Raw genomic sequence first — 17,202 nt, 5'->3', positions numbered from 1 at the left:
CGTATCATCACAATCACTGAAAATGAAGGTAAATGTAACGCAACACGTGATACTGATCGGCTACAACTTTAAACTATATCATACTTCGTTGGTTTAAATAGGTTTTCGTCGTACTTGTCCTAGCAATCACCGTGGTGAAAGGTGTAGTGCCCGATAAATCGAGCGAAGATCATGGAGGATCGTATGAGCAGAAATATTCCCAGCAGCAAACGCATGACGACAAGTATCCTCAGCAACAACCGTTCGACCAGAAGCATCTCCAAGAGCCATTGTATGACCAGAAGTATTCGCAGCAGCATTCGTATGAGGAAAATTATGCTCAGCAGCAGTCGTACGATCAGAAGCATCCCCAAGAGCCATTGTATGACCAGAAGTATTCGCAGCAGCAATCGTATGAGGAAAATTATCACCAACAGCAGTCGTATGAAGCTTACAACTACGGACAGCAGCATAGCGACGGAAACTACGTAGACTATGGAGAGCATGACGAACATCAGATCAAAAAGGTACCTGTTCCTTATCATGTTGAAGTGCCAAAACATGTTCCCGTGGAGGTGAAGGTCCCTTACCCGGTTGAGGTTGAGAAGAAGGTTCCGATCGTCGTTGAGAAGCAGGTTCCAGTATACGTGGAGAAGAAGGTCCCTGTTCAGGTGGATCGGCCATATCCCGTGGAAGTGAAGGTCCCAGTCCATGTCCCGGTGTACCAGAAGGAGTATGTCGAGGTCCCGAAGCCGTACACCGTGCATGTAGATAAGCCTTACCCGGTATATGTGAAGCAGCCCATCTACATTGAGAAGCCGGTACCATTCACTGTTCTCATCAAGAAAGAACAAAAGAAACCATTCTGGTGGCTTTTTTAGATAAGTTGTGTGATTAGTTGAATAAAAGTAAAATTTAAATAATAAGTATATGTTTATCTTGGTTTATTTGTTCTAGTGTTTTAGTGTTGTTACGTATTTGCTGAAGGTCCGCGAGAACCTGTGGCTTCACGGGAGCCTAATTTGTTTTCTTTTTCTTATTTGGCGAAACAACTACAGTCCGTCTAGGTCTAGATTTATGATTGACTCAGCTACTTATCAATGACTATCGATAGCAGAATAATCAGTTCTCATGAAATCAGTAAGCGGGTACAGTCCGGGACTTGAACCCATGACGCACATGTTGTAATTCGTGCGATTTGTTGACTGTAACACGGGGCTGGGCAAACTAAATGGGCGAATGACCCTGAAACCTAAATTTATAAATCAAGGTAGAGCAAGGAAGCACCAATAACAACCTACTCGGTATAAGAGGCGAGAGAAGAAGGGGATAAACAATGACAACGAGAAGATAAAGAGACACAACAAATAAACCCATAATAAAGCACAACATCGCAAGGTATTACTTCATTTAAATTAGCTTACTATAGTTATGAAAATAGAAATATATTTGTATACGATAGTTTGTTTGCGTACTAATTAAGTTATTGGTTTCCAAGTTTCTTCTATGTTTAGGACTTCAATAACTATGACTTTAGGGTAAAACGATTGCAATTGCAATAATCTGTGTGTACAAAAGTATCAATTCACAAGCGATTTGAATCAAGAGCAGAAACGCTATTCAGCCGTGCGTTTAGGTTAGCATGGTATCTGCCTGTCCAAAACCTGTGGTTCATGGGACTAACAAATCATCAATGAATTATTGTACTAAACTTTGCTTGAATATGGAGTGAAATAGAATCAAATAAATTTGGTTTCTTATATGAATTATTTGTACTGTGCCGTACCATTTGACATGATAAATTATGTATCTATGTTGATTCTGAAACACTTTTATCATTGCCATTGTTCGGTTTAGATCAGGAATGTATTCGGAGAGTGACTTTCATTTCAAATGATGTATCCATAGCTCAAACTGCATGCATATTTCTTGATTAGGAGAGCAACATGACGCTTCAAATAATATTTTATTATTGATGAGGATTCTGAAATAAACGCTTCAACATAGAAACGATCAACACGAACTGAAACACTACGTATCAACACGAACTAAAACACTACAAAGCCGCTGCTGTTGTATAAATTTTCTGCATCACGCAAGATTGATATTGCTGCGCACTGTATTAAAAATGGAGTGGGGGAAAGAGTGCTACATTCGACTTCCTTTGAGTCACCAGAGAGCAGACGATATAAAACGATATCAGCGCTGGCAGATGATCATTCAATTGAGGATCTTCAAGCGTACAGTACATCCAATCGGTAGGCAGACATGAAGGTAAGAGACATTCGAATGATGCTGTGCAGAGATAACGAGTAATCTGACGAAACAAACTTTCTTCCAGGCGTTCATTGTGTTCTCTGTGGTCCTGGCTCTTGCCAGCGCGGGTGCAGTTGAAAACTCCAACAAGGAAAAGCGAGGACTGTGGGAACTGGGATCGGCTCAGCACGATTCGTACGAGAGCTACGGATATGACCATCAGCAGTCCCATGGATACTACGGCAACGACTACGTCCAGAAGGAGGTGAAACAGGTCATCACCAAGAAGGTTCCAGTGCCGTACCCAGTGGAGGTCGAGAAGCACGTTCCAGTCGAGGTGAAGGTCCCGTACCCAGTTGAGGTCGAGAAGAAGGTCCCGGTCGTCGTTGAGAAGAAGGTCCCGGTGTACGTGGAGAAGAAGGTCCCAGTGCACGTTGACCGTCCATACCCAGTTGAGGTGAAGGTCCCAGTCCATGTCCCGGTCTACAAGAAGGAGTATGTCGAGGTCCCGAAGCCATACGCAGTTCATGTCGAGAAGCCTTACCCAGTGTACGTGAAGCAGCCAGTGTACGTCGAGAAGCAGGTCCCAGTGACGGTGCACATCAAGGAGCACCACAAGAAGCCATTCTGGGGTTGAAAGACTCTTTAAGAGATGTAGAGAAACTGGTAGAATAAATATACAAAACTGAAATATTATTTGCTATTGTGTTACTCATGAGTGTACCGTCCATACCCAGTTGAGGTGAAGGTTCAAGTCCGAATGATTAGATCCTAATTTTGAGTTTTTATTGGTTACTGCTGATAGGAGATATACTTTACTCTTTAAGAATATGGCAAATTTTGATTCGTCGTGGTGTTTATCGGGTGTTTATTTTTGTTTAAACTCAGATGTTGAACTGTCTGTTAAATCTATAAGAACTTTCAGAAGAGCTGCGTTAATGGAAAGGTGTCGAGAAACGGTCCGTCCAGAGAGAGTGAAGAGCAATTGAAATGAACAGACGTGAGAGATTGCTTTACTACTTTATGTTTGTATAAAGTACATTTTTTTAAATTGAATTGAATATATTTCAATTCCAAAGCATTTTAATGTATCAATTACGAATTTTAGCAGTGGTTTTAAGTAAAAAAAGATAAATAAGCTAAAATATGTTTGAATTGTAACTACCAATATCATAATACATAAATTGTTTTACTCTCTATAAAAACAATTTCATGGACTAACGAGCTTTGCACAATTATTTAAAACACGAAATATATGGGTGCAGAAAGAAATAACAAATAAATATTGCTTTTGGAATGAGATGATGTTTGATTCTCATCTCTTTTTCCTTTGCATGACTGACTTCATGATTAATTACAAAATTACTTTAAAAAATAGCTTGTATGAACTGAGCTTGGTTGCTCCGACAATTATTTATTTTTTACTCTTTCTTCAGCAGCCTTCATAAAATAAGTTACAGTGAGAATTACAAAACCATATAGAATAATCAAGCCTTTTTGCGAAGGCGAAGAGACTTAGTTTGGGGCAGGCAAAACAAAGCTCAGTGAAACACTAACAAGAGTACATCTTTTGCAATCATAGAAAAAAAAGATATAGCACATAACATAAAGGTTTAGTAATACAATGACGCTTTGAGTCACGGTTGATTGTTTTAACGGGGAGCAATTGCATCATTAAAAAAGAAAGTGTAAATGAAATGGATGTATATGACCGTTTTTCAGTTCGTGCGGCGTGGATGATATAAAACGGAGTCAGCGATAGCAGATACTCATTCAGTTGAGGAACTCCAAACGTACAGTACATCCAAACGGTAGGCAGACATGAAGGTAAGCTTTGGATGGAAAGAAAGTAACGGCACAAACTTGTTGTCAGAACCTAACAAACGTTATATTTTCTTGCAGGCGTTCATTGTATTCACCATGGCCCTGGCCCTTGCCAGCGCAAAGGCAGTCGAAAACTCCAACAAGGAAAAGCGAGGACTGTGGGATCTGGGATCGGCTCAGCATGAATCGTACGAGAGCTACGGCTATGACCATCAGCAGTCCCATGGATACTACGGCAACGACTACGCCGAGAAGGAGGAGAAACAGATCATCACCAAGAAGGTCCCAGTTCCGTACCCAGTGGAGGTCGAGAAGCACGTTCCAGTCGAGGTGAAGGTCCCGTACCCAGTTGAGGTCGAGAAGAAGGTCCCGGTCGTCGTTGAGAAGAAGGTCCCGGTGTACGTGGAGAAGAAGTACCCAGTCCACGTTGATCGTCCATACCCGGTGGAAGTGAAATACCCAGTCCATGTCCCGGTGTACCAGAAGGAGTACGTTGAAGTGCCAAAGCCATACGAAGTTCATGTCGATAAGCCCTACCCGGTGTACGTGAAGGAGCCAGTGTACGTCGAGAAGCCAGTCCCGTTCACTGTCCTCATCAAGAAGGAGCACAAGAAGCCATTCTTCGGCTAAAATCTAAATATATGGTTATTTGTTGAAGATTACTTGAATGAGTTTTTTTATTTAATTGTTAAATGTATGTTGCGAAGCTTTTAAAGCTTTTTGTGTTTTATATGTATTTAATATTTCCAATCATTGCACAATCATTTAAAAGTTGCTGCAGACTTGTTCAGAAAGGCATGAAAGCTGCACGTGTATATTTAACTATATTTTCTTGCACATGCCACAAAACACTCATATATAAAACACTCATAGAGACATAAACATTGAGGTTACGATAAAAAATATGCAAGAAATCTAACACACGACGTAAAACATACATCGAAAACCCAAAATTTTGGGATTTTGAATTATAATGGATATTATGCAAAGCCAACGTTATTTTGTATGACCAGAAAATGCCACATAGAATGGATAACTAAAAATAAAATTATTGCACATTTAATTATCATCGTATTTTTCATCAAATTTGTGTTAGCATGTTAATAATTGTTAACACTCGCATGCATAACAATCATTAGTCGCTATCGCCGAGAACTATCTTCTTCTTCTTCTTCTTTTGGCTCAACAACCGTTGTCGATCAAGGTCTCAAGGCCTGTACAACTACTTGTGGGTTGGCTTTCAGTGACTTATTGATCCCCCCATAGCAGGATAGTCAGTCCTACGTATGGCGGCACGGTCCATTTGGGGCTTGAACCCATGGCGGGCATGTTGTTAAGTTGTACGAGTTGACGACTGTACTATGAGACCGGTTGCCGAGATCTATCATTTATTGAAAAATTCTAGACAATCGTTTTTTTCCACCATCTAATCTTCATAAAAATCGGCATCCATGATGGAAACAAATATCACAACCATAATATCACCTACAGTTTATCTATTTACCCTGATCTAAATCATAACTATTCACGTTCAATAATGTAGAGTTCTGGTTCGGTGTTGTATTTATTCGCCCGTCTTCGTCGGTGGTTCAAAAACAACTGTTAACCTATTTTCCCTACTTGCATATGCCGTCCCTCTCTGTCACTGCTATTGCACTCTACAAATAATACCTAAATGTTCAACTGGTTTATAGTAAAGTTGAAGTCAAAGAATCTTTGGTATTTGTTGAAGCTTTGTATTATTTGGTTTATAGACTTATCATAGGAATGTGCAGATCTTGAGAACGTAGGTCTCAACAACTCACGTGACCTGAGAGGTCGTTCAACGGCATACAGATTCAGCTTTTCTAGCAGGTAGGGAGAGTCTATGTCCCCGCTGATAAATAGAAATAAATACGAAAAAACTATAAACGAATAAATAAACGAATGTTTACGCTTCTTGTCATGGTAGATTGATTTTCCGAAAATCGATTGCTACAGAATCACTGGCGAATGAAGGAGAGAAAGACGAAAAGTAATCAATTCATCCGGCCTCCCTCGAGTCAGCAGAGAGCGGATGATATAAAACGATGCCAGCGCTAGTAGATGATCATTCAGTTGAGGATCTTCAAGCGTACAGTATATCCAAGCGGTAGGCAGACATGAAGGTAAGAGACATTCGAATGATGCTGTGCAGAGATAACGAGTAATCTGACGAAACAAACTTTCTTCCAGGCGTTCATTGTGTTCTCTGTGGTCCTGGCTCTTGCCAGCGCGGGTGCAGTTGAAAACTCCAACAAGGAAAAGCGAGGACTGTGGGAACTGGGATCGGCTCAGCACGATTCGTACGAGAGCTACGGATATGACCATCAGCAGTCCCATGGATACTACGGCAACGACTACGTCCAGAAGGAGGTGAAACAGGTCATCACCAAGAAGGTTCCAGTGCCGTACCCAGTGGAGGTCGAGAAGCACGTTCCAGTCGAGGTGAAGGTCCCGTACCCAGTTGAGGTCGAGAAGAAGGTCCCGGTCGTCGTTGAGAAGAAGGTCCCGGTGTACGTGGAGAAGAAGGTCCCAGTGCACGTTGACCGTCCATACCCAGTTGAGGTGAAGGTCCCAGTCCATGTCCCGGTCTACAAGAAGGAGTATGTCGAGGTCCCGAAGCCATACGCAGTTCATGTCGAGAAGCCTTACCCAGTGTACGTGAAGCAGCCAGTGTACGTCGAGAAGCAGGTCCCAGTGACGGTGCACATCAAGGAGCACCACAAGAAGCCATTCTGGGGTTGAAAGGCTGTTTGGAAGATGTAGAGAAACTGGTAGAATAAAGATACAAAACTGAATATCTAAAACATTGGATCTTAATCTTTGAAGGGTTTCTTGGGTCGAATGAAGGATATTTTTTTTGTATGCAATGAATGTTTTTCATTTGGATTTTCGGTTGGTAATATTTCTATATTATAATATCATTCTTGTAAATAGGGTAGATCATTCATGACTTTACGATCATGCTCACTTAAAACAGTCACTGGAAAATCCAAATGAAGGATTGTTACATCTTTATCTGGCCAGGTTCAGTATTCTCATGAAGGGTTACTCGTATAGTATAAAAACATGACACGAACGTTGACAAATGTGACCTATTGAAATTGCAATGATAATAATACTGTTAATGACATTGATCCTAGATTTTTTTGACACTCATCATTGACGGCAATCAAATCTCAACGGCCTATTTATGATAATCATATAATCGGTAATCAAACGGATTAAGGCTTGTCAGTAATGGAGGATGTTCATGGCTACTCTAGGTCAGAAGCCTTAAAGCAAACCATACGAATTTACATTAACAATTGTACGGGGTGCCGTACTACGGAAAATTATGCAACAAATGTTGTGCTTGAAGTATAAGAAACATGTAGATAGGTATAACTATTCAGAATCTACAACAACTAAGTAATCGCTCCGACAGGTTGCAATAACAGGAAACAAAATGCACTGTAAAATGCGTGGGTATGCTTTACAAAACTCTAGACGATCTTCAGATGATTATGGTGAAAAGAATACACAATTGAACCATATAATTGATTCTGAGTTCTTGAACAAGAGCAAGTATAAGTACAGATATAGCGTATCATTGTTGCACATTACCCTTTTGAAACACGGTTACTCCACAAGGGGTCATGACAAAACTTATACGTACAATTTATTCCGCAGTGTTTGTAAGAAAACAATAATAAAATATCACAGAATATACCAACCAACTAGTCAACTTCGGAATTCAATGAACATACCAAGTAAAGGATTGAGCGTTGCACATGATAAAAAAGTTCAGTAATGCAAGCGACGCTTCTTTTCACGCTAGACTGATTTTGCGGAGTGAGATTGCCTCAGAAACATGGATAAACGATGGAGAGAAAGACGAAAAGTAATGAATTCATCCGGCCTCCCTCGAGTCAGCAGAGAGCGGACGATATAAAACGATGTCAGCGCTGGTAAATGATCATTCAGTTGAGGATCTTCAAGCGTACAGTACATCCAATCGGTAGGCAGACATGAAGGTAAGAGACATTCGAATGATGCTGTGCAGAGATAACGAGTAATCTGACGAAACAAACTTTCTTCCAGGCGTTCATTGTGTTCTCTGTGGTCCTGGCCCTTGCCAGCGCGGGTGCAGTCGAAAACTCCAACAAGGAAAAGCGAGGACTGTGGGAACTGGGATCGGCTCAGCACGATTCGTACGAGAGCTACGGATATGACCATCAGCAGTCCCATGGATACTACGGCAACGACTACGTCCAGAAGGAGGTGAAACAGGTCATCACCAAGAAGGTTCCAGTGCCGTACCCAGTGGAGGTCGAGAAGCACGTTCCAGTCGAGGTGAAGGTCCCGTACCCAGTTGAGGTCGAGAAGAAGGTCCCGGTCGTCGTTGAGAAGAAGGTCCCGGTGTACGTGGAGAAGAAGGTCCCAGTGCACGTTGACCGTCCATACCCAGTTGAGGTGAAGGTCCCAGTCCATGTCCCGGTCTACAAGAAGGAGTATGTCGAGGTCCCGAAGCCATACGCAGTTCATGTCGAGAAGCCTTACCCAGTGTACGTGAAGCAGCCAGTGTACGTCGAGAAGCAGGTCCCAGTGACGGTGCACATTAAGGAGCACCACAAGAAGCCGTTCTGGGGTTGAAAGACTGTTTGGAAGATGTAGAGGAACTGGTAGAATAAAGATACAAAACTGAATATCAATTAGCTGCTTAAATATTTATTTGTGCTTGTTGATCTAAATCAGATTGGTAACATGATGATATGGTACATCGTTTCTTATATGTTATATGATTTTTTCAAATAGGATTTCCCGATTGGATATAAATAGAGATGCTTCGAATAACTGTGTTTAATTGATATGCATTTTAATCCATTATCAAGCCGAGTATCTCGTTGAAAACTCGTTGATACACATTTTTAATGGAAAATTAAGTGGTTTTCATATTAGATTTAGTGTATTGTGTATGGTTTGCCTGTTCATAAATTCTTAAGAATACGTATTATTTCTGCTTGAAAGCGCCATCACAGTGTGATGATCTTGTTAGATTAATGCTGAAAAAAGTATAAAAGCAAACAACAACTTAAACTAGCGATATTCAACTATCAAACACTTTGAAATATAGACATGAACATATAGACATATGATATGGACATATAGACAAAAGACATATCTCTTATGACATATGCTTCCACTGTTTCCGGATTTTGACAAAATGTCGGAGTGCCCGGAAGCCGTTGGTACGTGCCCATCTCGGTTTTTGTGGCTGAGCAGGAAGGATTGTGTAGGATTGATCATAGCTATTGTTTATTCGGTGAATAACATGGCCAGCATATCGGTGCTCGGTGAGCTTGATCCGTTGTTCTATCTTGGTCATGCAGTTTATGCTGGACGTTGTTAAACAGGTTGTTTCATTGCTGATCAAATGCTGTTGAATTGGCAATGCACATCTGAAGATTACATCTTAGATAACATAGCATTGTTTATACAAAATAATTCAAATAATCATCGATCTGCTACAACTGTAACAGGAGACGAGACTAAGAAATGACATCCCTACTTACATACTTATCCGACGCTACAACCGCTTTGCAGTCTTGGCCTGCCTCATGAGTGTCCGAAACCGCTCACGGTCTCCCACCTTCGTCTATTAATCCATTATACCGGCCGTAATGGCGACGCCTCCACATCATCTTGTCATCTCAATGTGGGCCTACCACACCTTCTCTGAATGAAATCCTTACATGAATGAAAATATTGGAACCACAGTAACCCCAGACATTTTCTACAGTAGTCGAGTTTCAACTATGCAACGATGCGTTGAGTCACGCTTGATTGTTTTCCGAGGTGCAATTACTTCACAAACATCTCCAAATGATGAAAAGAAAGAGTAAAAGAAATGGATGTATATGTCAGCTCGTGCGGCGTGGACGATATAAAACGGAGTCAGCGATAGCAGATACTCATTCAGTCGAGGAACTCCAAACGTACAGTACATCCAAACGGTAGGCAGACATGAAGGTAAGCTTTGGAAAGAAGAGGGCTTCAGAACAGAACTGTAATTTGAAGAAACTTTCGTTTTTCTTGCAGGCGTTCATTGTATTCACCATGGCCCTGGCCCTTGCCAGCGCAAAGGCAGTCGAAAACTCCAACAAGGAAAAGCGAGGACTGTGGGATCTGGGATCGGCTCAGCATGAATCGTACGAGAGCTACGGCTATGACCATCAGCAGTCCCATGGATACTACGACAACGACTACGCCGAGAAGGAGGTGAAACAGATCATCACCAAGAAGGTCCCAGTTCCGTACCCAGTGGAGGTCGAGAAGCACGTTCCAGTCGAGGTGAAGGTCCCGTACCCAGTTGAGGTCGAGAAGAAGGTCCCGGTCGTCGTTGAGAAGAAGGTCCCGGTGTACGTGGAGAAGAAGTACCCAGTCCACGTTGATCGTCCATACCCGGTGGAAGTGAAATACCCAGTCCATGTCCCGGTGTACCAGAAGGAGTACGTTGAAGTGCCAAAGCCATACGAAGTTCATGTCGATAAGCCCTACCCGGTGTACGTGAAGGAGCCAGTGTACGTCGAGAAGCCAGTCCCGTTCACTGTCCTCATCAAGAAGGAGCACAAGAAGCCATTCTTCGGCTAAAATCTAAATATATGGTTATTTGTTGAAGATTACTTGAATGAGTTTTTTTTATTTAATTGTTAAATGTATGTTGCGAAGCTTTTAAAGCTTTTTGTGTTTTATATGTATTTAATATTTCCAATCATTGCACAATCATTTAAAAGTTGCTGCAGACTTGTTCAGAAAGGCATGAAAGCTGCACGTGTATATTTAACTATATTTTCTTGCACATGCCACAAAACACTCATATATAAAACACTCATAGAGACATAAACATTGAGGTTACGATAAAAAATATGCAAGAAATCTAACACACGACGTAAAACATACATCGAAAACCCAAAATTTTGGGATTTTGAATTATAATGGATATTATGCAAAGCCAACGTTATTTTGTATGACCAGAAAATGCCACATAGAATGGATAACTAAAAATAAAATTATTGCACATTTAATTATCATCGTATTTTTCATCAAATTTGTGTTAGCATGTTAATAATTGTTAACACTCGCATGCATAACAATCATTAGTCGCTATCGCCGAGAACTATCTTCTTCTTCTTCTTCTTTTGGCTCAACAACCGTTGTCGATCAAGGTCTCAAGGCCTGTACAACTACTTGTGGGTTGGCTTTCAGTGACTTATTGATCCCCCATAGCAGGATAGTCAGTCCTACGTATGGCGGCACGGTCCATTTGGGGCTTGAACCCATGGCGGGCATGTTGTTAAGTTGTACGAGTTGACGACTGTACTATGAGACCGGTTGCCGAGATCTATCATTTATTGAAAAATTCTAGACAATCGTTTTTTTCCACCATCTAATCTTCATAAAAATCGGCATCCATGATGGAAACAAATATCACAACCATAATATCACCTACAGTTTATCTATTTACCCTGATCTAAATCATAACTATTCACGTTCAATAATGTAGAGTTCTGGTTCGGTGTTGTATTTATTCGCCCGTCTTCGTCGGTGGTTCAAAAACAACTGTTAACCTATTTTCCCTACTTGCATATGCCGTCCCTCTCTGTCACTGCTATTGCACTCTACAAATAATACCTAAATGTTCAACTGGTTTATAGTAAAGTTGAAGTCAAAGAATCTTTGGTATTTGTTGAAGCTTTGTATTATTTGGTTTATAGACTTATCATAGGAATGTGCAGATCTTGAGAACGTAGGTCTCAACAACTCACGTGACCTGAGAGGTCGTTCAACGGCATACAGATTCAGCTTTTCTAGCAGGTAGGGAGAGTCTATGTCCCCGCTGATAAATAGAAATAAATACGAAAAAACTATAAACGAATAAATAAACGAATGTTTACGCTTCTTGTCATGGTAGATTGATTTTCCGAAAATCGATTGCTACAGAATCACTGGCGAATGAAGGAGAGAAAGACGAAAAGTAATCAATTCATCCGGCCTCCCTCGAGTCAGCAGAGAGCGGATGATATAAAACGATGCCAGCGCTGGTAGATGATCATTCAGTTGAGGATCTTCAAGCGTACAGTATATCCAAGCGGTAGGCAGACATGAAGGTAAGAGACATTCGAATGATGCTGTGCAGAGATAACGAGTAATCTGACGAAACAAACTTTCTTCCAGGCGTTCATTGTGTTCTCTGTGGTCCTGGCTCTTGCCAGCGCGGGTGCAGTCGAAAACTCCAACAAGGAAAAGCGAGGACTGTGGGAACTGGGATCGGCTCAGCACGATTCGTACGAGAGCTACGGATATGACCATCAGCAGTCCCATGGATACTACGGCAACGACTACGTCCAGAAGGAGGTGAAACAGGTCATCACCAAGAAGGTTCCAGTGCCGTACCCAGTGGAGGTCGAGAAGCACGTTCCAGTCGAGGTGAAGGTCCCGTACCCAGTTGAGGTCGAGAAGAAGGTCCCGGTCGTCGTTGAGAAGAAGGTCCCGGTGTACGTGGAGAAGAAGGTCCCAGTGCACGTTGACCGTCCATACCCAGTTGAGGTGAAGGTCCCAGTCCATGTCCCGGTCTACAAGAAGGAGTATGTCGAGGTCCCGAAGCCATACGCAGTTCATGTCGAGAAGCCTTACCCAGTGTACGTGAAGCAGCCAGTGTACGTCGAGAAGCAGGTCCCAGTGACGGTGCACATCAAGGAGCACCACAAGAAGCCATTCTGGGGTTGAAAGACTGTTTGGAAGATGTAGAGAAACTGGTAGAATAAAGATACAAAACTGAATATCTAAAACATTGGATCTTAATCTTTGAAGGGTTTCTTGGGTCGAATGAAGGATATTTTTTTGTATGCAATGAATGTTTTTCATTTGGATTTTCGGTTGGTAATATTTCTATATTATAATATCATTCTTGTAAATAGGGTAGATCATTCATGACTTTACGATCATGCTCACTTAAAACAGTCACTGGAAAACCCAAATGAAGGATTGTTACATCTTTATCTGGCCAGGTTCAGTATTCTCATGAAGGGTTACTCGTATAGTATAAAAACATGACACGAACGTTGACAAATGTGACCTATTGAAATTGCAATGATAATAATACTGTTAATGACATTGATCCTAGATTTTTTTGACACTCATCATTGACGGCAATCAAATCTCAACGGCCTATTTATGATAATCATATAATCGGTAATCAAACGGATTAAGGCTTGTCAGTAATGGAGGATGTTCATGGCTACTCTAGGTCAGAAGCCTTAAAGCAAACCATACGAATTTACATTAACAATTGTACGGGGTGCCGTACTACGGAAAATTATGCAACAAATGTTGTGCTTGAAGTATAAGAAACATGTAGATAGGTATAACTATTCAGAATCTACAACAACTAAGTAATCGCTCCGACAGGTTGCAATAACAGGAAACAAAATGCACTGTAAAATGCGTGGGTATGCTTTACAAAACTCTAGACGATCTTCAGATGATTATGGTGAAAAGAATACACAATTGAACCATATAATTGATTCTGAGTTCTTGAACAAGAGCAAGTATAAGTACAGATATAGCGTATCATTGTTGCACATTACCCTTTTGAAACACGGTTACTCCACAAGGGGTCATGACAAAACTTATACGTACAATTTATTCCGCAGTGTTTGTAAGAAAACAATAATAAAATATCACAGAATATACCAACCAACTAGTCAACTTCGGAATTCAATGAACATACCAAGTAAAGGATTGAGCGTTGCACATGATAAAAAAGTTCAGTAATGCAAGCGACGCTTCTTTTCACGCTAGACTGATTTTGCGGAGTGAGATTGCCTCAGAAACATGGATAAACGTTGGAGAGAAAGACGAAAAGTAATGAATTCATCCGGCCTCCCTCGAGTCAGCAGAGAGCGGACGATATAAAACGATGTCAGCGCTGGTAGATGATCATTCAGTTGAGGATCTTCAAGCGTACAGTACATCCAATCGGTAGGCAGACATGAAGGTAAGAGACATTCGAATGATGCTGTGCAGAGATAACGAGTAATCTGACGAAACAAACTTTCTTCCAGGCGTTCATTGTGTTCTCTGTGGTCCTGGCCCTTGCCAGCGCGGGTGCAGTCGAAAACTCCAACAAGGAAAAGCGAGGACTGTGGGAACTGGGATCGGCTCAGCACGATTCGTACGAGAGCTACGGATATGACCATCAGCAGTCCCATGGATACTACGGCAACGACTACGTCCAGAAGGAGGTGAAACAGATCATCACCAAGAAGGTTCCAGTGCCGTACCCAGTGGAGGTCGAGAAGCACGTTCCAGTCGAGGTGAAGGTCCCGTACCCAGTTGAGGTCGAGAAGAAGGTCCCGGTCGTCGTTGAGAAGAAGGTCCCGGTGTACGTGGAGAAGAAGGTCCCAGTGCACGTTGACCGTCCATACCCAGTTGAGGTGAAGGTCCCAGTCCATGTCCCGGTCTACAAGAAGGAGTATGTCGAGGTCCCGAAGCCATACGCAGTTCATGTCGAGAAGCCTTACCCAGTGTACGTGAAGCAGCCAGTGTACGTCGAGAAGCAGGTCCCAGTGACGGTGCACATTAAGGAGCACCACAAGAAGCCGTTCTGGGGTTGAAAGACTGTTTGGAAGATGTAGAGGAACTGGTAGAATAAAGATACAAAACTGAATATCAATTAGCTGCTTAAATATTTATTTGTGCTTGTTGATCTAAATCAGATTGGTAACATGATGATATGGTACATCGTTTCTTATATGTTATATGATTTTTTCAAATAGGATTTCCCGATTGGATATAAATAGAGATGCTTCGAATAACTGTGTTTAATTGATATGCATTTTAATCCATTATCAAGCCGAGTATCTCGTTAAAAACTCGTTGATACACATTTTTAATGGAAAATGAAGTGGTTTTCATATTAGATTTAGTGTATTGTGTATGGTTTGCCTGTTCATAAATTCTTAAGAATACGTATTATTTCTGCTTGAAAGCGCCATCACAGTGTGATGATCTTGTTAGATTAATGCTGAAAAAAGTATAGAAGCAAACAACAACTTAAACTAGCGATATTCAACTATCAAACACTTTGAAATATAGACATGAACATATAGACATATGATATGGACATATAGACAAAAGACATATCTCTTATGACATATGCTTCCACTGTTTCCGGATTTTGACAAAATGTCGGAGTGCCCGGAAGCCGTTGGTACGTGCCCATCTCGGTTTTTGTGGCTGAGCAGGAAGGATTGTGTAGGATTGATCATAGCTATTGTTTATTCGGTGAATAACATGGCCAGCATATCGGTGCTCGGTGAGCTTGATCCGTTGTTCTATCTTGGTCATGCAGTTTATGCTGGACGTTGTTAAACAGGTTGTTTCATTGCTGATCAAATGCTGTTGAATTGGCAATGCACATCTGAAGATTACATCTTAGATAACATAGCATTGTTTATACAAAATAATTCAAATAATCATCGATCTGCTACAACTGTAACAGGAGACGAGACTAAGAAATGACATCCCTACTTACATACTTATCCGACGCTACAACCGCTTTGCAGTCTTGGCCTGCCTCATGAGTGTCCGAAACCGCTCACGGTCTCCCACCTTCGTCTATTAATCCATTATACCGGCCGTAATGGCGACGCCTCCACATCATCTTGTCATCTCAATGTGGGCCTACCACACCTTCTCTGAATGAAATCCTTACATGAATGAAAATATTGGAACCACAGTAACCCCAGACATTTTCTACAGTAGTCGAGTTTCAACTATGCAACGATGCGTTGAGTCACGCTTGATTGTTTTTCCGAGGTGCAATTACTTCACAAACATCTCCAAATGATGAAAAGAAAGAGTAAAAGAAATGGATGTATATGTCAGCTCGTGCGGCGTGGACGATATAAAACGGAGTCAGCGATAGCAGATACTCATTCAGTCGAGGAACTCCAAACGTACAGTACATCCAAACGGTAGGCAGACATGAAGGTAAGCTTTGGAAAGAAGAGGGCTTCAGAACAGAACTGTAATTTGAAGAAACTTTCGTTTTTCTTGCAGGCGTTCATTGTATTCACCATGGCCCTGGCCCTTGCCAGCGCAAAGGCAGTCGAAAACTCCAACAAGGAAAAGCGAGGACTGTGGGATCTGGGATCGGCTCAGCATGAATCGTACGAGAGCTACGGCTATGACCATCAGCAGTCCCATGGATACTACGGCAACGACTACGCCGAGAAGGAGGTGAAACAGATCATCACCAAGAAGGTCCCAGTTCCGTACCCAGTGGAGGTCGAGAAGCACGTTCCAGTCGAGGTGAAGGTCCCGTACCCAGTTGAGGTCGAGAAGAAGGTCCCGGTCGTCGTTGAGAAGAAGGTCCCGGTGTACGTGGAGAAGAAGTACCCAGTCCACGTTGATCGTCCATACCCGGTGGAAGTGAAATACCCAGTCCATGTCCCGGTGTACCAGAAGGAGTACGTCGAAGTGCCAAAGCCATACGAAGTTCATGTCGATAAGCCCTACCCGGTGTACGTGAAGGAGCCAGTGTACGTCGAGAAGCCAGTCCCGTTCACTGTCCTCATCAAGAAGGAGCACAAGAAGCCATTCTTCGGCTGAATCCTAAATAGATGATACTACATTGAAACTTTCTTGGCTGGTTGAATTTTATTTCTTTTAATTAATTGGTTTTTTATAATGGTTATAGGTGATATGTTATTGTGTTTATTGGTTCTTTTTGCATCCGTGCTTGAAAATGAAATTGTAGATTGGTGCTTCTTCTTCTGTGGCACAATAACCGTTGCCGGTCAAGGTAAGCCTGAACCACCAGTGGGGCTTGTCTTTCAGTGACTTATTGATTACCCATAGCAGGATTGTCAGTCCTATGTATGATGAATTCGGTCCATTTGGGACTTGAACGCATTGCGGGTATATTGTTAAGTCGTGCGAGATGACGACTGTGCCACGAGACCGGCCCTTTAGATTGATGCTGGCTAAGTAAATATGCCGATTGATGTTGGTCAGAGTGTTGAGAATCATGTTTGCAAACTTTTTCTCGTTTCTCTGGTACCATTTTATTTAGCT

At 41.8% G+C, this 17,202-nt stretch overlaps 7 protein-coding genes across 11 annotated transcripts; all 7 read left to right on the top strand.

Annotated features, from left to right (window-relative positions):
- On the top strand, positions 1-866 carry LOC121599460 (cytadherence high molecular weight protein 3-like). The gene is made up of 2 exons (XM_041927282.1): positions 1-28; positions 102-866. Exons 1-2 carry the CDS (start codon positions 23-25, stop codon positions 858-860), a joined length of 765 nt encoding a protein of 254 aa, XP_041783216.1. The 5' UTR covers positions 1-22; the 3' UTR covers positions 861-866.
- Positions 867-2,207: 1,341 nt separating this feature from the next.
- On the top strand, positions 2,208-4,721 carry LOC121599465 (mantle protein-like). 2 transcript variants are annotated; one of them, XM_041927291.1, is made up of 2 exons: positions 2,208-2,253; positions 2,321-2,895. In XM_041927291.1, exons 1-2 carry the CDS (start codon positions 2,248-2,250, stop codon positions 2,870-2,872), a joined length of 558 nt encoding a protein of 185 aa, XP_041783225.1. In that variant the 5' UTR covers positions 2,208-2,247; the 3' UTR covers positions 2,873-2,895. The 2 variants fall into 2 exon arrangements, with proteins under 2 accessions (XP_041783225.1, XP_041783224.1); XM_041927290.1 differs by lacking the exon at positions 2,321-2,895 and adding an exon at positions 4,138-4,721 and having other exon boundaries at positions 2,229-2,253.
- On the top strand, positions 4,044-6,887 carry LOC121599466 (titin-like). 2 transcript variants are annotated; one of them, XM_041927293.1, is made up of 2 exons: positions 4,044-4,062; positions 6,274-6,887. In XM_041927293.1, exons 1-2 carry the CDS (start codon positions 4,057-4,059, stop codon positions 6,823-6,825), a joined length of 558 nt encoding a protein of 185 aa, XP_041783227.1. In that variant the 5' UTR covers positions 4,044-4,056; the 3' UTR covers positions 6,826-6,887. The 2 variants fall into 2 exon arrangements, with proteins under 2 accessions (XP_041783227.1, XP_041783226.1); XM_041927292.1 differs by lacking the exon at positions 4,044-4,062 and adding an exon at positions 6,154-6,206.
- A 1,156-nt stretch (positions 6,888-8,043) lies between these two features.
- LOC121599463 (titin-like) lies at positions 8,044-8,775 on the top strand. Its single transcript, XM_041927288.1, has 2 exons — positions 8,044-8,096; positions 8,164-8,775. Exons 1-2 carry the CDS (start codon positions 8,091-8,093, stop codon positions 8,713-8,715), a joined length of 558 nt encoding a protein of 185 aa, XP_041783222.1. The 5' UTR covers positions 8,044-8,090; the 3' UTR covers positions 8,716-8,775.
- Positions 8,776-9,991: 1,216 nt separating this feature from the next.
- LOC121599462 (mantle protein-like) lies at positions 9,992-12,905 on the top strand. Of its 3 annotated transcripts, none has more exons than XM_041927284.1 (2): positions 9,992-10,092; positions 10,162-10,745. In XM_041927284.1, the coding sequence occupies exons 1-2, from the start codon at positions 10,087-10,089 to the stop codon at positions 10,711-10,713; spliced, it is 558 nt and encodes a 185-aa protein (XP_041783218.1). In that variant the 5' UTR covers positions 9,992-10,086; the 3' UTR covers positions 10,714-10,745. The 3 variants fall into 3 exon arrangements, with proteins under 3 accessions (XP_041783218.1, XP_041783221.1, XP_041783220.1); XM_041927287.1 differs by lacking the exon at positions 10,162-10,745 and adding an exon at positions 12,298-12,905 and having other exon boundaries at positions 10,036-10,092; XM_041927286.1 differs by lacking the exons at positions 9,992-10,092; positions 10,162-10,745 and adding exons at positions 12,150-12,230; positions 12,298-12,905.
- Positions 12,906-14,047: 1,142 nt separating this feature from the next.
- On the top strand, positions 14,048-14,798 carry LOC121599464 (titin-like). Its single transcript, XM_041927289.1, has 2 exons — positions 14,048-14,119; positions 14,187-14,798. Exons 1-2 carry the CDS (start codon positions 14,114-14,116, stop codon positions 14,736-14,738), a joined length of 558 nt encoding a protein of 185 aa, XP_041783223.1. The 5' UTR covers positions 14,048-14,113; the 3' UTR covers positions 14,739-14,798.
- A 1,217-nt stretch (positions 14,799-16,015) lies between these two features.
- LOC121599461 (mantle protein-like) lies at positions 16,016-16,768 on the top strand. The gene is made up of 2 exons (XM_041927283.1): positions 16,016-16,116; positions 16,186-16,768. The coding sequence occupies exons 1-2, from the start codon at positions 16,111-16,113 to the stop codon at positions 16,735-16,737; spliced, it is 558 nt and encodes a 185-aa protein (XP_041783217.1). The 5' UTR covers positions 16,016-16,110; the 3' UTR covers positions 16,738-16,768.
- Positions 16,769-17,202: the final 434 nt, after the last annotated feature.

Source organism: Anopheles merus, chromosome 3L (assembly GCF_017562075.2).
Source record: "Anopheles merus strain MAF chromosome 3L, AmerM5.1, whole genome shotgun sequence".
In the NCBI taxonomy this organism is placed as follows: domain Eukaryota; kingdom Metazoa; phylum Arthropoda; class Insecta; order Diptera; family Culicidae; genus Anopheles; species Anopheles merus.
This window is presented reverse-complemented; position numbering and strand designations above follow the sequence as displayed.